The sequence below is a fragment of the Anomalospiza imberbis genome, chromosome 21, assembly GCF_031753505.1.
Source record: "Anomalospiza imberbis isolate Cuckoo-Finch-1a 21T00152 chromosome 21, ASM3175350v1, whole genome shotgun sequence".
NCBI classification, from domain to species: domain Eukaryota; kingdom Metazoa; phylum Chordata; class Aves; order Passeriformes; family Viduidae; genus Anomalospiza; species Anomalospiza imberbis.
In genome coordinates this window covers 5,802,037-5,819,779 of record NC_089701.1, presented here as the reverse complement: position 1 = coordinate 5,819,779, position 17,743 = coordinate 5,802,037, and the positions used below count along the sequence as shown (strand labels likewise).

The 17,743-nt window shown below is 44.8% G+C and overlaps 1 protein-coding gene and 1 long non-coding RNA gene across 24 annotated transcripts in view; one reads left to right on the top strand and one right to left on the bottom strand.

The window, feature by feature from the left end:
* The window catches only part of DNM1 (dynamin 1), a 63,608-nt gene extending 52,724 nt beyond the window's left edge, over positions 1 to 10,884 (bottom strand). For 13 of the 22 annotated variants that reach the window (XR_011005633.1, XR_011005632.1, XR_011005634.1 and 10 more), the window contains exon 1: positions 10,560 to 10,883. Coding sequence is in view for 13 of the 22 variants with exons in the window: in XM_068211391.1 (XP_068067492.1) it covers positions 10,560 to 10,720 (161 nt within the window). In the remaining 9 variants the exon portion in view is untranslated. Of the gene's footprint in view, positions 1 to 10,559 lie in introns of all 22 variants that reach the window. The other 9 variants (XR_011005639.1, XR_011005635.1, XR_011005640.1 and 6 more) reach the window with 2 other exon arrangements.
* A 579-nt stretch (positions 10,885 to 11,463) lies between these two features.
* Positions 11,464 to 15,628, top strand: LOC137486240 (uncharacterized). Of its 2 annotated transcripts, none has more exons than XR_011005629.1 (2): positions 11,464 to 12,214; positions 13,433 to 15,628. It is a non-coding gene; the product is annotated as an uncharacterized lncRNA (long non-coding RNA). The 2 variants fall into 2 exon arrangements; XR_011005628.1 differs by lacking the exon at positions 13,433 to 15,628 and adding an exon at positions 12,326 to 12,603.
* Positions 15,629 to 17,743: the final 2,115 nt, after the last annotated feature.

Sequence of the window (17,743 nt, the reverse complement as noted above, 5' to 3'; positions counted from 1 at the left end):
CTAAATTTCTCTCCCTGTATCTCCACTCCACCAATACAGTGATTTCTAAGACATCTGCTTTTGCCCCTCCAGGTGTTCAATGGGAGTTCAATTTTGTCCAAGCAGAAGTTGGCAAAATATCAAGTGCCAATGCAGTAACTCACTTATTCTTTTGCAGTAAACATTCCTTAAATATCAGTCATTCAATAGTCTACACAAATTCATGCAGGAAATGGATCTCTTTCTCCAAAATTAGTTTGGGGTGTCTGGTAGTTTGCAGGCCTGAGATAACAAACACATCTTGCACGAATAGGCATAAGCAGAGTAATTCTTAGGAACAGGAACAAATCAAAGTAGCACAGCCCAGAGGGAAGAAGTTTATTGCTGGGATCTCTGCTGAGAGCTGCATGATGTAGAAGAGGTGACCTGAGTTTCAATGCTGGAGCTGCAGCATCAGCTCTGCAGTGTGACACATGTCATGCACCAATCCCTGAGGGTATTCTGCATTTCGGAATGTACCAATCTCCTCCTTACCCACAGCTTTAACCCCACTGCGACACATCTCCTCTCAAGGCCACCACCATGCTCAGGCAATTCCCAGCTATTCATAGAGGAGCTTCTATTAAAAGTAAAAGCACAATCAGCTTAAGAAATAGCCAGAGATTACACAAGAGATCACAACAGCCAGAAAGAGAGAAAACCTAACATGTATTAGAATCAAGGGCTCCCATCATGACCCAGAGCAGTGTAAGCTCAGAGTAAATCATAAACAAGTCAGCAAGGCTAAATATCAGCACAAAACCTGTGAGGGTTACAGCTTTGTTGTTTATTGGTTTAATTCTGAACTAACAGGTCACCAGACGTATTCCCCTGCTGACAGGGAATTGTTGCTGTGCTGGAAGGCAGGTGGCAAATGGACAATCATTATAAGCCTCATTTTTAGAGGTTTTTAACTACGTGGATGAGGAAGAGCTCTCGGGGCTGAAACAGTCTGTTAATTTGTCAGAGCCCTGAGCCAGATCCTATGTAACTTACTCTGACTTTACACATGTAAGAGTGGCAGGAACACAAAGAGGAGGAACTGAACAAAGACTTCAAGATTTTTGCCTTTAGGTACCTCTTTCCTTGTTCTAAAAAATTCAGCACCGCCTCCCTCATCACTGGATCTCCATTCTCAATTTTAAAATAAAGGGAAACACTGTAGTTTCTCCTAGTGCTCTCCAGGGTAAGTTAGCTGTGCTGTGAAAACATTTGCAGATGTTGAGAACCGACTGCTCAGCATCTCTGTAGACTTCTGCCTATTGATATGAGAAAGGGTCTGAATGCAGCTGAAAAACTACTCTGAAATACAGCTGCAATTTATGATCAGCTTTTATCCAGCATTACGGCAACACTGCCTGGCTTTGCAGCCAAAATCCACAGCAGTATCAGTTTAACACTGGCCGTGTCCTCTCGTAGGCATCACATATACTACACTGGCCACTCTTGCAGCAAGAGTGTTTTCCAGCCCCAAAATGACAGTCTGAGCAGTCAGACAGCAGCCCAGCACTTCCCATGTCTGTTATGGTTGTATTAACTCTTCACCCTTCCACACAGCTGCAACAATGCAGCCTAAAGCCATAAGAAACAGGAAAGGGAGAGTTAAAGGAGACTGTTGAGGCAATACATTATTAAAATAGTATTTTCGGCCCCAGAGACTCCAGTTCAATTCCCATTTCCGTCACAAGTGAGGTACTGGGTTTATTCCAAACCTCATTTATTGTTCATTGCAACTGCAACACAAGTATTTTAGCACAGCTTATAGTTTTGAGACTAAGCCCTGATTTTTTAGGAAGGGAAGAGATGACAATGCAGGTCTTAGAAGCTTTGGGATTCTTTATACTTGTCTCCAGAAGCATTTAGGGAAACAGCATCTTTTAGGAAAAAAAAAATAGCCTCAAACCTCCATGTTAGAAATTGCTGTTTTCAATACAAAAGCTACACTGCTCTTCTGTTTGCTCAATTGCTGTGGCCAGGGCTCTAAGAAAAGCCACACAAGTCACAAGACTTGCAGAAAAATGGCAGAAGCTGGCAAGTTTGCTTCCAGTCAGCAAGATACAGCTTGAGGAGCTTGTATAATGTCTGCTTCCAAGAAGCTCCCAAAAGCATGTTATGCTGAATTGCAAGAAGCTACTAACCAGGGACCATCTCACTTCCATTTGGTCATGGCTGGGTCTGCCAAAACTTTCCATGTCAGATGCTCTGGATAAAAGAGAGACACTGTTAGATTTCAGACTCAGGGCTCATTATTCCTGTACTGTGTCTTGAAGGAAAGCAAAGCAGTTATCTACTACAGTCAGCACCAGGCTCAGAGCTGTGACAAACCTGAAGGTCATAAAGGAAGCAAACACCAGCAACTTAATTGTCCTGTCTGCCCATCTACATAAGACAGCTTAAGAAAACTGTGGAGCCACTTTATATTCAACTGTTATTAAAATATTCACTAATGGACTTTGAAAACAAAGCTGGACCTAACTACAAAGTATCAATGAGTCACTTGGAATAACTGTTTAAATATCTAACATTAAATTGTGCCCTCAGCTGCCCGTAAGTGTTTTGATGCAGTCTTGCCTGCTAGTCAGTAAACGCTGAAATGTTCTCAGCCCTCTCTCCATAGCTAACCCAGGATCTATAGTAGTTACTTCTGAGCAACACATCCAGTTTTTGCATTACTAAACTCCATCAAGTCACTCCAAATTAGGCATGATGTGTGCTTTAGATGGATCACAGATAAATGTAAATTAAGAGAAATAACTTCTTGTAGTTTTTCCAGAATCAGTGCCTGCTTGCAGGCTGACCACCTCCAAACCTGACCAGAACATGCAAGTACTGAAAGTCCCTAGGTACAAAAACCTGGGCTCTCTCCTCTGTAGGGCTTTGTTACCCATCCCTGCCCTGAAAGACCATGCTCAAAAATTCAGGTGCTACCAGGCCAATTAGGACAGCGTCTCATCTCCAGTGCTTTCTAAGAACACCCTCACTCCTCAAATTCTGCTACTGATCTATGCCAGCAGCCTAAGGTGGCTGCACCAGACCCAACCTCTGCAGAGCACACTTAAGTAACCTGCAAAATACCGAGCAAACCAACCTGCAGAAAGAACTAAAGTTCTTGGCACAACACTTCTAGAGAGAAGGCATGCCTTTGCAAGGGCTCAGACAGACAATGCAGTGCCATCTTTACAGAGTTTTCATTTATTGTTAAGAAAAACAGTTTATCACTTTACGCTTAACCTTTTCCAGTGTTAGTTCAAGTGTCCATTAATGATATACACCTACATGTCATGGGAGACACCAACAGCCTTTAAGGATGGAGAAAAAGGTATAAAATTAATCACTAAGAATTTAGCTTCAGAGCAAAGAACAGAATTCCACCTCAAGGCCGAACATGCCCATTTGCCTGTAATAAGAGACTATATTCCTTAACCATGAGATTCCGCTCTCTATCAGAATGTGCAAAACCAGTTCAGAGGCCAGGAAGTGAAAACTTCAAGTAGAATGAGAAATTGTCCCACTAGTAGGCTATTCTTCCCACCATGCATGACTAGACTTCTGGGTTGGGGTTTGGTTTTTTTTGGACCAGATTTAACTTCATCTCTCCTCCCAACCAGCAGTACTCTGACTCATATGGTTACAGATCTCTGAGTCCAAGAAGGAGGAAAGTATTACAGCCAAAGTTTTTGGGGTGTTTTTTTTTAGCGGCATATCAAGGAAGTAGGTTTACCCTGCATATTATCAGTAAATCCCCCTTCACAGTCGCCGCCTCAAAATCAATTTTACATTGGGCACATAGGCTGAACACCATATGCTTCTAGATGACTGCCTGCCACCCCTTCACTAACTCTTCTGGTTTTGCTACTCATGCACTGCCTGAAACAAAAAACTAAGTACTGGCTCACATGGGTGGAGCACACATGGGTTTGTTCTTGTCCAATAAATTCACTGCTCAAGGCATCATAATAAGTTTCACCCCAGCAGCTAGAACACAGCAATAACTGTTTTCTTGATTAACTTATGCTAAAGTTGTAAGCTGCTTCCATTTCTCCTTAAAAAGATCCATCTTAAAAAAACCTTATTCGGTATTTTTGCTCACACTTTTACGGACAGACTCAAACCTGGAGTACAAAGTAGGGACATTCAGGAATTCACCAGACCAGGAAGGGGATTAACTTCCTGCCTTAGAATAACATTTTCAGAAGCTGCCTCAGATAGGAGGTGTTGCAGACAGACTCCCACTCCTTCTGTTGAAGTCTAGCAGGGTTCTGCCTGCTCTGAGCATCTGGAAAAGTCAGGGTCAAGGACCTGACTTGGTATTTCCCAGATAGGTATTGAATGGCTTCTGAAAACAATCAGCACCCTTTAAAAACAGTAGGTCATCTTTGCTTTGCCTGGTTTTATTAAGGTTTTTTGACTGTGTGATAAGCACACCAGGAGTTTTAAAAACTCTTGTTTTTTAAAACAGAAGCAGCTGACAGTTTAGCTTTTTTGACTCCTTTCCCCCACAGGTTCTGCTCCCTCTTTACAGCCTTGTATCACTGCATCCTGTTTACTGAGGAAACACACAATTCCACATATACTTATCTCAAAGTACAATAGGAAATAATCCAAAAAACTCAAGATGTTCTAAGACTCTCAACATGAGGATTATCATGCTAACAAGGAAGAGTCCACAAGGAAATGCAGCATCCCTGATCTGTCAGCTATCAGGTGATGAATTCCAGCAATGACAAGGCAACCTGTCATTTTCACACAGCAGTATGTCCAAACACCAACTTGCACCACACTGAGCACCAGCTTTCCCACTGGACTGCAGCTGGTTTCCTTTCCTAAGTAAATTCTGATATGATCTGAGACATACATAAAACATCCCTTCTTCCAGAGAATATAAGGCTACTGGGCAGTTACCAGAAGCACAAGATCATCACTAAAGAGTTAAGCTGAAAGATACAGCTAGAGAGATCTGCAGAGAACACGTAACTGCTGCAGGAAGTAGAAAAAAATATTAGACTTGTACTTATTTGAGCCAACCCCAACAGGATTAAAACAAGTTGACAACAAACACAGGCAGACACTGCTGCTGCATGTATGAACACTGAGATTCACAGGGTTTTCCCTCACAGCCATCCATGTTATGTTATGTTATGTTTTAACTTCATTATGTATCTTCTTCTAGCATTCCTCCTCCCAAAAGTGTTTGCTCAGAGCTCTACAGATTTCTCCTAAGTGAAATTATTTTATCTTGGGGTCTGCTGTAACACATTACCCATTTCCCCCAATGCTCCTTATTTTCTTCCTTCCTCAATTAATCCAAGATGAAAATAGGTATTTTCTTCACTGGAGACCAAAGACTAGCTGCCATTCGAAGGACTTATCTGACCATAGTTTATTTCTCTAAGCAGCAGAATCCTACTCCTGACTCTTGCACCATCCATTGCAACCCTAAATAAGTCAGTTCACAAGCAGTGCCTGTGTTTTTAAGCTGCAAATAGACAACAGGATTTGACTGGCTCACAGACGTATTTATCATACAACAATTAAAGGTCCACAATTTGCAATTAATCATCTCTCTGCCAGCACACATCTCAAATCAGAACCCTCAAAAACTTAGAAGAATCACTCTTAAGAACCTCTTTTGTGGCCAAAGCACACGTCATGAATGTATCTTCTTGTTTAAATTTAAATCTGCTCCTGAAGTACTGCAGCGATGCTCAGCATTGTCCAGTACAACAGACATCCCCAATCTATACATAATGTAGCTATTTTACAATATCTGAACACTCAGTCCTCAACACTCAAGCTCATAAACCGCATACTGCAGCAGAAGCCTGAGCAACTTAAAAGTACAAAGATCATCAACAAAACAGTTTTCCTGCAGGAACAGGCCAAGTAGCTGGATCTCTTTATGCATCCCTTTAGGATCCTTCACTTCTATATAGTTGCTAAACACTGCTGTTGGTCTCTGAAGGCATTTTGCTGGGGAAGCTTTCCAACAAGGCAAAGTATACGTTTTCAAGGAAGGCATTCCCCCATCATATCTTGGGGGTGTATTTATCTCTAAATGGCTGTGGAAGGTATTAAGTTGCTCCTCAAAGTTATACCTGAAGCCAAACGAAACCCTGCAGCTTCAGGATCTAGCTTTGCATCACCATTATGGGACACAGAAAGGCAAGAGACACTTGCTGCCAGGCCTGTGCCTGATTTTGTCACATCATTTACTGCAGCCATGCCTAATGAGTATTTAGCCTTTTGACTGACACAGGCATTGCAGTGCTGCATTTTCCCTGCTCTTCTACCCATAAGGAAATCGCATTGTTAGGAGAGGCAAGGTTAGCCCAACATGGTTGAGTTTAGGCCCACACCTTTCTCTTGATTCCTTCCAGGCAACACACAAACATCAGGGAATTCAACATATACCATCAGAGCCTGGTGACAGACTGCTAAGTACCCCTATTTTGGGGGCACAGCTTCCAAGAGAAGACGCTTGTGGGGTACCAGATTCCAGCTCAGGCCTAGGGTCAAGTAAACACTGATTCACTTCGCACAAGTTTGGCACTGCTTAGGTCCCTTGATCATAAACAAGATGGTTTCATCTCCATTCAAGTCGTTCCACCCACTGTTCCCAGCCCTTAGTCACTGCCTCTTCAGCAGCCCCCTGAAACCATCTGTTCTGGAGAAGTCAGAGGTGCCTTGTTTTCCCCATGAAGAGCAATGCAGCTGTCCCAGCAGGGCTGAGCAGCACCCTGCCTTGGATCAGACACCACCACCACAAGGCACAGCCATTCCAGGAACCAGCTGAACACAGCCCAGTGCTTTCAGTTCTCCTGTTTGTAAAGCACAGGTAGCAGTAATACTCCCAGAAACCCAAAGATTTGTTGTAACAGTGCTCTGAGATCAGAGGATTTAAAGAAAGCATATTTGTTACTTTCACATGGTAAAGTAGGAGTGGCATGAACATGGATGATTATACAAACAGCCTTGTGGGATGTCTCATACAATCTCCTCAGTCATTTGGGCTCTTAAGTCAAATTAGCACATACCACATGCTTTGTTCTTTTTATCAGACTAATTTTGCTGGTACAGTTGCCTGCTCCAAAACCTATTTATTTAGAAAAGGAGGCTGCAGGGAAGTAACAACACCTTAAGAATGGACAAAATGATCACTGAGGTCCCTTCCAACCTGAGTTATCCTACAAGCTTATAACCACACCAACAGGAAATGCCTGGAGCTCACCCAATAAACCTTCCTTCCAGTTCTGGGGCCCAGGACAAACCAGTCTGTGGACAGATGTGTCACCTGTCTGGCTTCTACATGGCTTCTTGTTTCTTCAGCAATTTTATCACCCCCAGCCGGTACCCGAGTCACCACACTGAGACTCCAGCAGCAAAAGCACACGTAGCAGCCACACTGACATCTGGTATTATAAATACAAGCTCTGCACTGTTGGATAATCTGTTAACAGCAGAGTAAGTGCCACCAAAAACGCAATTAGCAGCAACTAGTAAGCCACTGAATTCAGGAGGGAAAAATGTTATTTGTTTGGCATGACTTGTAACTAAACACTGACTGCAGGCAGTATCACTCCTCCCTGCTTGAAGGTTTCCACTGAATGTGGGACTCAGTGCTACTGCAAGGTGCCTGCAGCAGCCATGGACTGAAGCCCTGCATAGCCACAACACAGGTCTGGAAGGGGGCAAGTGTGCTGTCCTGTGAGGGAAACGTGGTTTGATGATGATTTGAAAAGAGCCCCACAGGTCCTGAGCAGGGAAACCAGCCCCTGTGCTGAAGTGTCTGCATCATGCACATCAGCCAGTACCAACCACATCAGCATTTGTTCTTGCACAGATTTCCATCCACTCGGAGAGAAACTCATCAGCACTCACATTCCCTGTGCAGCGAGCAGCTGCTGAGCAATAGCTGCACCACCATCCTGGTATCAAGCAGGAGCAGTGACATATGTCATGTCCACACTACAGCAATAATTGTATTTGTACACAGTAGGTCTTACACACAATTTCTTCTTATGGCTGTTCAGACAAGAAAACAGCCCCTATCACAATTACACTGAAGAACCATAGCTCCTTATCATGGTTTCCAATACCCACAGAGAAAGAAAACAGACTATACATTACAGCAGGGCCCCAGCACTATTTTAACAGGATTGGGATTTGCAGCAGATACACATACATTCTGTGGTAAGAGGTCTCAAGTTACCAGTCTAAACTAGCCAGCACTCAGGGGTATCAAATGGAGAAAGACCTCTTCACACTGACATTTTCCATTTCCCCTCCAATTATTTCCTCTAAATGCTTTCCTACAGACAGCTCTCAGCTCCTGCTCAGGGGACCCTTAATTATTTCATTTTCTAAAAGCCACAGTGCTATAACTTGCTGCTAGAGAGACAGCTGATGGGACACGGTGAGGTCATAAGTTCTCCTGTGACAGGAGTCATCAGAAAGAGACAGAAGATAATTGAATTCATATATTTTCCACCAAGCAGATAAAATCCCCAGTTCTAAATTGGTGCCAGTGGAGATGCATCAAGGATTAGTAAATCCTCTTGTGTGGTTGGTCTAAAGGAGAGGAGCAGTTTACCCCAATACACCGACTGTCCTTCCTCCAACAAATCCCCCTCTGGCCCAGCAGCCCTACGCTATCTATGACACCACTGCAGCACTGCCTGCACAGATCCTCTAAAAAGGATTTATGAGGTTTGACTGCCAGCACCTAGAAAGCAAGAAACCAGCAGAGCCAACAGGTGAACCCACTTTGCTCAAAGATTTCAGAAGATCCATTTTCCCCTTCTTCGAAAGCTACAGCCCAACAAGTTTTTCACTTGGGTGGCAAAGGTTTTTTTTTTTTTTTCTGTGACTATGGACAAACAAGTGGATCCTGGACTATGACCTGAGACTCAGTAAAATGTGTTTCTGCAATGTCTGGCCCTTGGCAGGATCCCAGCATCTCTCAGGGATACACTGCATGGACCTTTGGAAGTTAACTAGAAGAGATGCCAAACTTATTAAATTTTATATTTTTATTTTTTCAAAACTCTTTGATCTATGGCAGAGAAAAAAAATTATTTTCACCATGCTTTCTTTGTACCAGATACAACCCCTGAGCCTTCCTCCTAGTACACTCAGCACTCACTGCTCAAAATACCCTTGCACAGGTCTAGAATTTGAGGCTACTTGCAGCTAAACAAGCAGTTAATCCACACCACAGACCCTTCTGACAGTGGAAAAGCTCTATAAGCCATCCAACAGCAAACAGCTTAAAAGAAAAAGTGGGGGTTGGGAAATGAGATCCAGTAGATGTTGTCACAAATGCAGTTTGCTGAAAGAGAAAAACCCACGCAAGCATCTGACCAGGTATCAGCAGCCACTGCTCTTAAGGCAAGTCACCAGAAACCTGCGTGCTCCTTATAGCATAAAAAAACCACCTTGATAACTAAAACCCGTATATAACTTAATACAATTAATTAACAAGGCTAGGAAAAAGGTGAGGAACGTCCCCCCCCTTCCAGGTGTTGTGTGTCTGCACTGGAGCAGATACCCAGGCAGCGCGGTCTGCAATTTACTCAAGTTGCAGATGATGAATGCGAAGGTCACATGAAGGGAAGGCATCAGTATATTGCCTGCCACAAAATGGTAGCACCCGGGGATTTGAGCATATAGGAGGAGAGCTATAACCCCGTCCTTCCTATAGCCTCCCCGCAGCTCCTGACATGGCATCCGCTATGGAGGACAGCGAGCCTGGGCTGGGGGAGGGGGACGGAGCAGATTAAACTTAAACACCCTCCGCATCACCCCCCCGCAGCGACAACATCCATCTCTGAGCCCCGCACCGAGCAGGGGACGGATGGGGCCGGCCCCCACAGCCCCTTCAGCCCCCTCCGTTATGTAACAGCCAGGACAAGGGGGGGCCGCCACCGGCCGCCAAGGTGCGGCAGTGGCGGGGACCCCGCTGCGGAATGCCCCCAGGCGGGGAGCCCTCGCTTCCTCACTCATTCCCTCCCTCCCGTACCCCTGCACCGCAGCGCCCGGGCGTCCTGCAGCGCTGCCCGCGCACCACACACGCGCCGAGCGGAGTGCCTGCGAGCGGAGCGCTGTCCCCGCACCGCGCTCAGAGTCCCCGCACCGCGCTGCCCGTGAGGCGGCTCCGCCCGCGCTGTCCCCGCACCGCGCTCAGAGTCCCCGCACCGCGCTGCCCGTGAGGCGGCTCTGCCCGCGCTGTCCCCGCACCGCGCTGCCCGTGAGGCGGCTCTGCCCGCGCTGTCCCCGCACCGCGCTGCCCGTGCGGCGGCTCTGCCCGCGCTGTCCCCGCACCGCGCTGCCCGTGCGGCGGCTCTGCCCGCGCTGTCCGTGCGGAGCCTCTGCCCGCGCTGTCCCCGCACCGCGCTGCCCGTGAGGCGGCTCTGCCCGCGCTGCCCCCGCACCGCGCTGTCCGTGCGGAGCCTCTGCCCGCGCTGTCCCCGCACCGCGCTGCCCCCGCACCGCGCTGGCCATGCGGCAGCTCTGCCCGCGCCCCCGGGGACACCCCCGCTCACCTCCCGACGAAATTCTCCAACACGGAGCTCTTGCCGGCGCTCTGCCCCCCCACCACGGCGATCTGCGGCAGGTCGAGGTTGGCGTTCTGCCCGATGGCGGCGAAGGCGTCCTGCAGCCGGTTGACCAGCGGGATGAGATCCTCCATCCCGCGGTTCCCCATGGTTGCGGCGCGGCTCCTCGCACAGGCGAGCTCGATCTAACGCTCCCCGCAGCCCTCCCCGGCTCTGGGGCCGGCGGGCAGCGGCTCCAGCCCGCGCCCCTCGCCCCGCTCGACGCCGCCCGGGCTCCGCTCGCCTCAGCCCGCCCGCCGCGCCTGTGGAGCGCCCCGTGCTGCCGCCAGGGGGCGTTAAAGGCTCCGGCGCCGCGCTGCATCCTGGGAGATGTAGTGCGGCGGCTGCGAGGGGCCGAGGGGCCGGGATCGGCACGGCACAGCATGGCACGGCACGGCACTGGTGTCTGTGCCCAGAGACCTGCGAACCGGGCTCGCTCCCAAAACCAGAGCAGTACAGCTTACCCCGGGGCTGCCTCTGTGTGCGGCAGGTTGGCACACCTGTGTGGCCCAGCCGGTGTGGGTGTGTAGCCCGGTAAGCCCGGCCCGCAGTCAGTGCCGGTGTGCCTGTCCGTGAGCCCGTACCATAGCACGGTGCCACGATCCCGGTGGCGTTCACTGCCTCCAGCTGTGCAGCGCTGCCGGCGAACAGGTAAGATGTGGTCGAAGGACCCACGCGGCTTGGTTACTACACCCGCACCATGTGCTCCTCGCAGCCACAACGTTTACGCAGTGCACCCCGGTTTGGTCACAGTGCTTGGGAATGGGATGGCACCTGTGTGGGAGGGCTTTGTGTGGAGACAGCCCTTGTGAAATCACCAAAATGCAAGAAACACTTGAGATGACTGAACTGGAGGTTTGCAAAACCGCTACCACTCTCTGGGCATCTGGCTAGAATGAGATGGCAGAGGCTGGAATAAGATGGTTTCTGAGGTCCCTTCCAACCCATTCTATGGCAGAGGCTTGAATAAGAAGCTTTTAAAGGTCCCTTCCAACCCATTCTATGATTCTGATGCTTCATTCAAACACAGATGAAAAGTGTATCCATTTCTGTTTATAGCTGTAAAACAGTGGATGTGTTGCCAGGCTTGTTTTAGAGAAACGCAAACAGGTGCTTCAGTTTATGCACCCAGATTTTGTTTTTAAAATTACTTGTCTGCAATAAAGAGGGAACAGCTTGGTTTTAGGTTTTTAAAAGGGATAGGTTTTAAATAAGACTATAACATGAGGCCATATTTGATTTCAAAGTACAGCAATGTAAACAAGTGTTCAAAAAAGCATCTGATGGCTAGCAATGACTCAGAAGGATGGAGAGTGTTGCATTTCAAACACCTCTCAGTTCGTGCTACCCAAGACTCCTATTCACAGCTCAGAGAGAGATGGGGGTGGAGGGGGAAACGAAATACAAAAAACTGCAACAGATTTTGAGCTGTCTGTTTTGTTTTAAACAGCAGCTTTTTAGTTATAATAAATATAATGAATATTTCACAGGTGTCCATCAAATTTAATCCAAGCAAAAATACCTATGTGGACATACAGAGAAACTGAGGCAACCATGGTGAGCGATGAATTTGTCCCATGCTCTAACACATCACCAGTGTGCAGGTAAGAACACTGAAGGAAGGGAAGGGAGCTGCTCCATCTGTACGGGTAACACCATTCTAGGGCATATGTGGGCAGTTTAGGGGGCTGTCAATGCTATTTTTTCCTTCTCAGCAAATTACCCAGTAAATCTCAAGAAATAAGCTTAAGAAATTCAACATAGACTGTGGACAAAAGCCTTTGAGCATCCCTGCAGCCATTCTGATAATTTATGTTGAAGGATTCTGGAAAAAAAACCGCTATGGATAGCTGCTCCTTGTAAGAGGTCACCACAAAAAGAACAGTGAAGAGTATCAAAAGCTCAAATAATGATGTCACCTTCCTCCCTGGATCAGAGCTGAAGCTCAGGGAACTTTAGACCATGAGGATCTTTGAAGCTTTATTTGAGGAACCAGAGGAAGAAAACTGTCCTTTTCCCAGAGCTCACTGTAACTTGAAGTTCACCAACTGCAATACAGAGAAAGACTGCCCAGTTGCATCACTTCAGTCACCTCACACGCTTTACCAGCTGTACTAAAAACTCTCAGTGGCCATGACCAGCCTTACCTGGGGCTTCCCCCTCACATCTGTGGACCTGGGTGGGCCATCAGTCCCTGCTGACTTATGGAGAAGTGTTTGGTTCAGTTGCAGCCTATGGAGTCTTTGGGGCTGGCTTTCACTCATAGGTTGACTCCTTAGCTTCATTCCCATGTACACTGAGTAGGGATTTTGTTCTGGTTGAGTCAGAACGAATCATTCAGGCGATATTTTTTTGGAAAAGCTAAAATGAAACTAATCCATTTGCTTTGAGAAATGTTTGTGAAAGACTATTGAAAATACAGTATATCAACAGGTGATGTTGAAGACTGAGGGGAAAAGTAGGATTTTTGTTGCCAATTAAGGAGCTTATACAGTATAAAGGCTCATGCATGACTTCTTTGCAGATGTTCTTTCCTACACTATCTAGTTTTACCTTTCCATGAAACTCATACTTAGTTTTTAGGAAACGTGGTCCTTTGGGGGATATATGGGGGGTTTTGGCCTAATTGAAGTCTTAAAGGGCAACACTGGACAGGAGGGATGAGACGAGCTAATAGGGTGCTCTCCAGGTACACAAGAAAGGAATAAAAGAAATTACGGAATTGGTAAAACACGCAGAAATATTGGCGAGCTTTACATGGATCAATATTAGTGTAAAACTGAGAGATGCACAGATTCTGCTCCAGCTTCTTTGTCCTGCAGAGCTGTTTGTAAGCAGATGAGCTCCAGTCTCTGCCTGCAGCTTCACCCTAAACCACTCATTCACGGTGTGAAGTCTGAACGCTTCTGCAGCCGCTCAGCCCAGAGAGACTGACCTCGAGCATCCCACACAGTGAGGCTTGGGGTTTCTGAAGCTTTATGAACCTACTCCTCCCGTTGATGAAAAAGCGAACTGCAGGCACTCGGAATCGCTCCTAGAGCCTTCCATTTTCTCTCCTGCCACAAACTGAGTTGCAAGGATGTCTCAGCAAACATACCTTTTGATTCTGTAATACCTCCTACCTGTGACTTACTCAGCAGCATTTAGCAGACAGAGCAGGAAAAACAGGAGGAATTTTAGTAACTGGAATGAATAGGAAAAATCTATTCTTTTTTAAATCTTAGTAGAAAAACTGAAGATGTGAACAAAGAAAAACAAGAGGAATGAAAGATTCCCCTCCCCCCCGTGCTATAAATATTTCTGAATGTACTTTAACATGAATCCCTAAAAATGCATGTGGCCAAGCATATGTGTGTTTCTATGTATGGCTATCAACATAACCACAGTTGTGTATGCTGATTTTGTCACCTCATGCAAATAGGACTCTCAGTTTAGTTAGCATAATTAGAAATAGACATTTGAGAGCTGGATTCTGTCCTTCATTCCTTGCCCTTGCAAAAATAACATATCTAGTCCTCAGAGGAAAAAAGAGGCAAAAATGTGGAATGCAATTAGCTTATGAGTCTCTAAGTTACTTGCAAACTGTTTCTGCTGACTCCAGGTAGTGTGAATGTTTAGAATATTTCACTGTGGATCTTGAAGTGGATAATTCTGGCCTTTTGGGTTCCTAAAAATGGTTATAAACACAGGTAAGAATTTAAATTGAATGTTTAAAAGCAGAGGTTAAAAGTTCCAAAAAGAAACTGGCCTAGGATTGTCATTGTCCATACTAATAGTATATGATGCAGCTGATCAATAGTTAAAAATATTAACTAGAATTAGCCTCTTACATTTCCATAACTATCTAAAGCTGCCTATAGAGATAGAAGATGCTTAAGTATCTATTTTATAGGTACTTAAGTGCTACTATAGTGGCAATGGTACCATAGTAACATCATCGATCTCTTGTAGTATCAGTTGCTCAGAGAAAAAAAGTTGATTTCTAATGCTCCTATTAATTGCAAAAGCTATTTGAAAGAAAAGCAGCCTTTAATTTTTGAGTTTTCAAATATAATGCTTTTCTTTGTAGAATAACATAGTGAGTTGCTTCTGCATCTTCTGTGCTTAAACTGAATTGGTGTGCAAATCCCCCAAAAAGATGTAAAAGAAGGTAAATCTGGTGTATAAGACACTAGGACAGTATTATTGTGAGTGTGACTTGCCAGAAGCCAGAGTATACATAAGAAAGAAGCTGAATGTTATACTCCATTAAGAATGGGATCTGCACATGGACGTGAGTTTAAATTAATATTTTAAGTGCAACAAAGCTGAGTTCTCTGTGCTTTCTGCATCCAGTGAGATAAAATAGCTCCTGGTATATATTTTATCTTGTGAGACTGAAAATCACTAATAGGAGCTGATTGACCATGTGGTAAAATGGATATAAAAACTATCTTAACCTCTTGTGGGCCTGTCCTGCCCATCAAAAAATATCAGGACTAGGTTTCTAGAACTATATTATGAAGAATGAGGGGAAAATCCTTTAATCATTTTGGTTTACAATGTGTGAATCCAGTCATCCTCCAGATAAAACAGACAAGGAAAACAGTGTAATTCCAGTAACTAATATCAGCTGTTAAGACCATGTCTGGTGAAATTTGACCCATTCTTTCAATATATAGGCCCCCAAACTAGGAGAAGAAAGTACTTTAAAGCTCCATATGTTTTTTCTCCAATAAGTTTGTGAGGCTTAAATACATTATGGTGAGAACTAGTTATATCCTGGTGAAATGGATGAGTAATCACACCATCCTTGCAGATTGCAGAGGAAATTGTGGGCACCGCAGTATGTTGGTGCTGTCATAGGCACTGAGAAACTTGGGTTTTCAAAAGTGATGTGGCTTCACCAAGGGTTGCATACCAAGTCTTTTTCAAAGCCAAAATTAAAACATAAAACTGCACAGTGCAGTCATATGCTGGAAATTAGAAATCTCTGGTTATCTGCATGCCTGATCCGGTCCCTGGAAAAAATTCATATAGCCCAGCAAGAACTTGGCTGTATAATACAATCCAGCTCCTGAATCAAAAGCATTCATATGCTCTGTCCCCTTATCTGCCAACAGATTTCATAACCCTGATCTAATCATCCCGAGGTATAGTGCAGGTTGCCTTATAGTCATGGTCCAACAACTCCACTGACTATAGTCTCTGGGTCATTCTCTTAGCTTGAACTTCTAAATCTCACTCTGTTTCATTCACTCCCATTGCCAATAAGGCACTCCCAAGCCTAGGGGATACATGGGCTGTTTTTGAGTGATAATGCTGTAGTCTGCATTGTGGCTCTTTTTAAGGTTCTGAGTATTCTCCCATTATGAGCTGTATTTGCCACTGCACACTGAGCCGTGAGTTGCTTTTGAAAGGGAGATGTTCTTTGCAGGAAAAAACAACTGCCAGTGGATGGGAGGTCAAGGCCTGCGTTCCAATGATCCCTGGGCACTGACAGCACCTTTCAGCTGTCAGCCTGACACACTGTTTTGTTGCTTGTAGTGAAGGAAAGGATCCTAACCCAATTTTCTGCAGTTCCCTTCTATCTCTGTATGACTTTCAAACTAAATGGTGTGATTACATGAATCTGGAGCTTTCTCTTCTGCATTCAATTAAACCTTCTCTGCTAGGTGTGATGTTCACATTTGGACACAAAGGCATGTCTGAAATCAGTGTTTGGCTTGTAGATTGATGGACCAGCACGTCTTTCTTTGCTTCCTATAGCCGTAGTTCTGTCTTGTGTTGTGCAGGCACAGGACTAAATCCGTGTCCAGGTTTGTGTTCAAGGCAGTAGACCCATGGACTATTTATAAATTTAAAAATGTTGTTTATTTAATGATTTGTATGTAGGGCCTCAGAGAGAAAAGTCCAGTCTATGAGGGGAGCCTCTAGACTATGTCAGAACATAAAATCTAACAGTGGAGGAACTTAGTTACTTGTATGTTTCATTAGTATGGCAGTTTGTACATTTCCAAATGTAACATACAAAGAATACTTACAAGAGTTTTAGTTGTAGAATTAAGAACAGAGTACATCAATTTCAGATTTACATTTATCTATACAACCTGAATTCCACCTTTCCCATGTCTGGCTAATTTATGTACTGGGATTGTCGGATTAACCCTCACCCCCACTGCTGCAAACCAGCCAGGCCAGTGGCTGCTCTAACAGCACGATTACAGGAGCAGAGGATGAACTATGCAAAATGATTTTTAAAAGACTCCATGCATGTTTTTTTCTCCATGTCTATGTTCCCTAGGATGATATTTAAGTTTTCACGCTTAACAGGAAAGCATTTTCTCTGTGTGCAGACATCCATAAAGGGCTCTAGACATGAAAAGAGCCCATCATTGATTAACACGGATGATCATCTCCAAATTGATGATTGTAAAATCAGGATGGTATAAAAAGGACCAAAGGAAAAATCAACATATGCTGCTGCATTTAAAATTATTAATTATAACCGTATATCACCAGTAACTGTCTGTGTTCAGCTTACAATGCTTTCAGGTAAAAATCAATTCAAATGACTTTATGAATCAAGTAGTCTTTACTGGCATGAATAAAAAGACTATAAAGTAAATTATTTCAGGATGGATTCTCTGGAATAGCAAGGATCAGAGATGCATCTTGATCATTCTGAGGTTTAGCATAAGAAGAAATGATAGTCACAGTATATGTTCATAGAGAGCTTGTGTGTACTGAAAGCGCTTAAAATTAATTTTGCTATGGAAAACAGGTCGTGCAGGAAAGGTTTTGCTGCAAACCCATCACCTGCCAAAAAAAAACCAAACCAAACGAACAAACAAACAAACAAAAAAAAGTGGGGGGGATGGGCCTGCTAGAGAAGTCATCTCAGTCTACAGCATAAAGCAATATTGCAAAAGTCCCTGTTTGTTTTCTTCCAGGTTCTCATAATAGGCTTGCCAAGATGTGACCACTGCAAATGGCCAGAGGCTGCTTTGGGTTCTTTGGGTTTTTTCCATCTTCTCGATGAGATGGTTACCAAAGATTCCCCTGGACTATTTAAAAAAAAAAAAAAAACCAAAAAAAAACAACAAAGCCCACGCTGTTGGATGCCATCTGCCGCTCCTGTACAGCAGTTTATT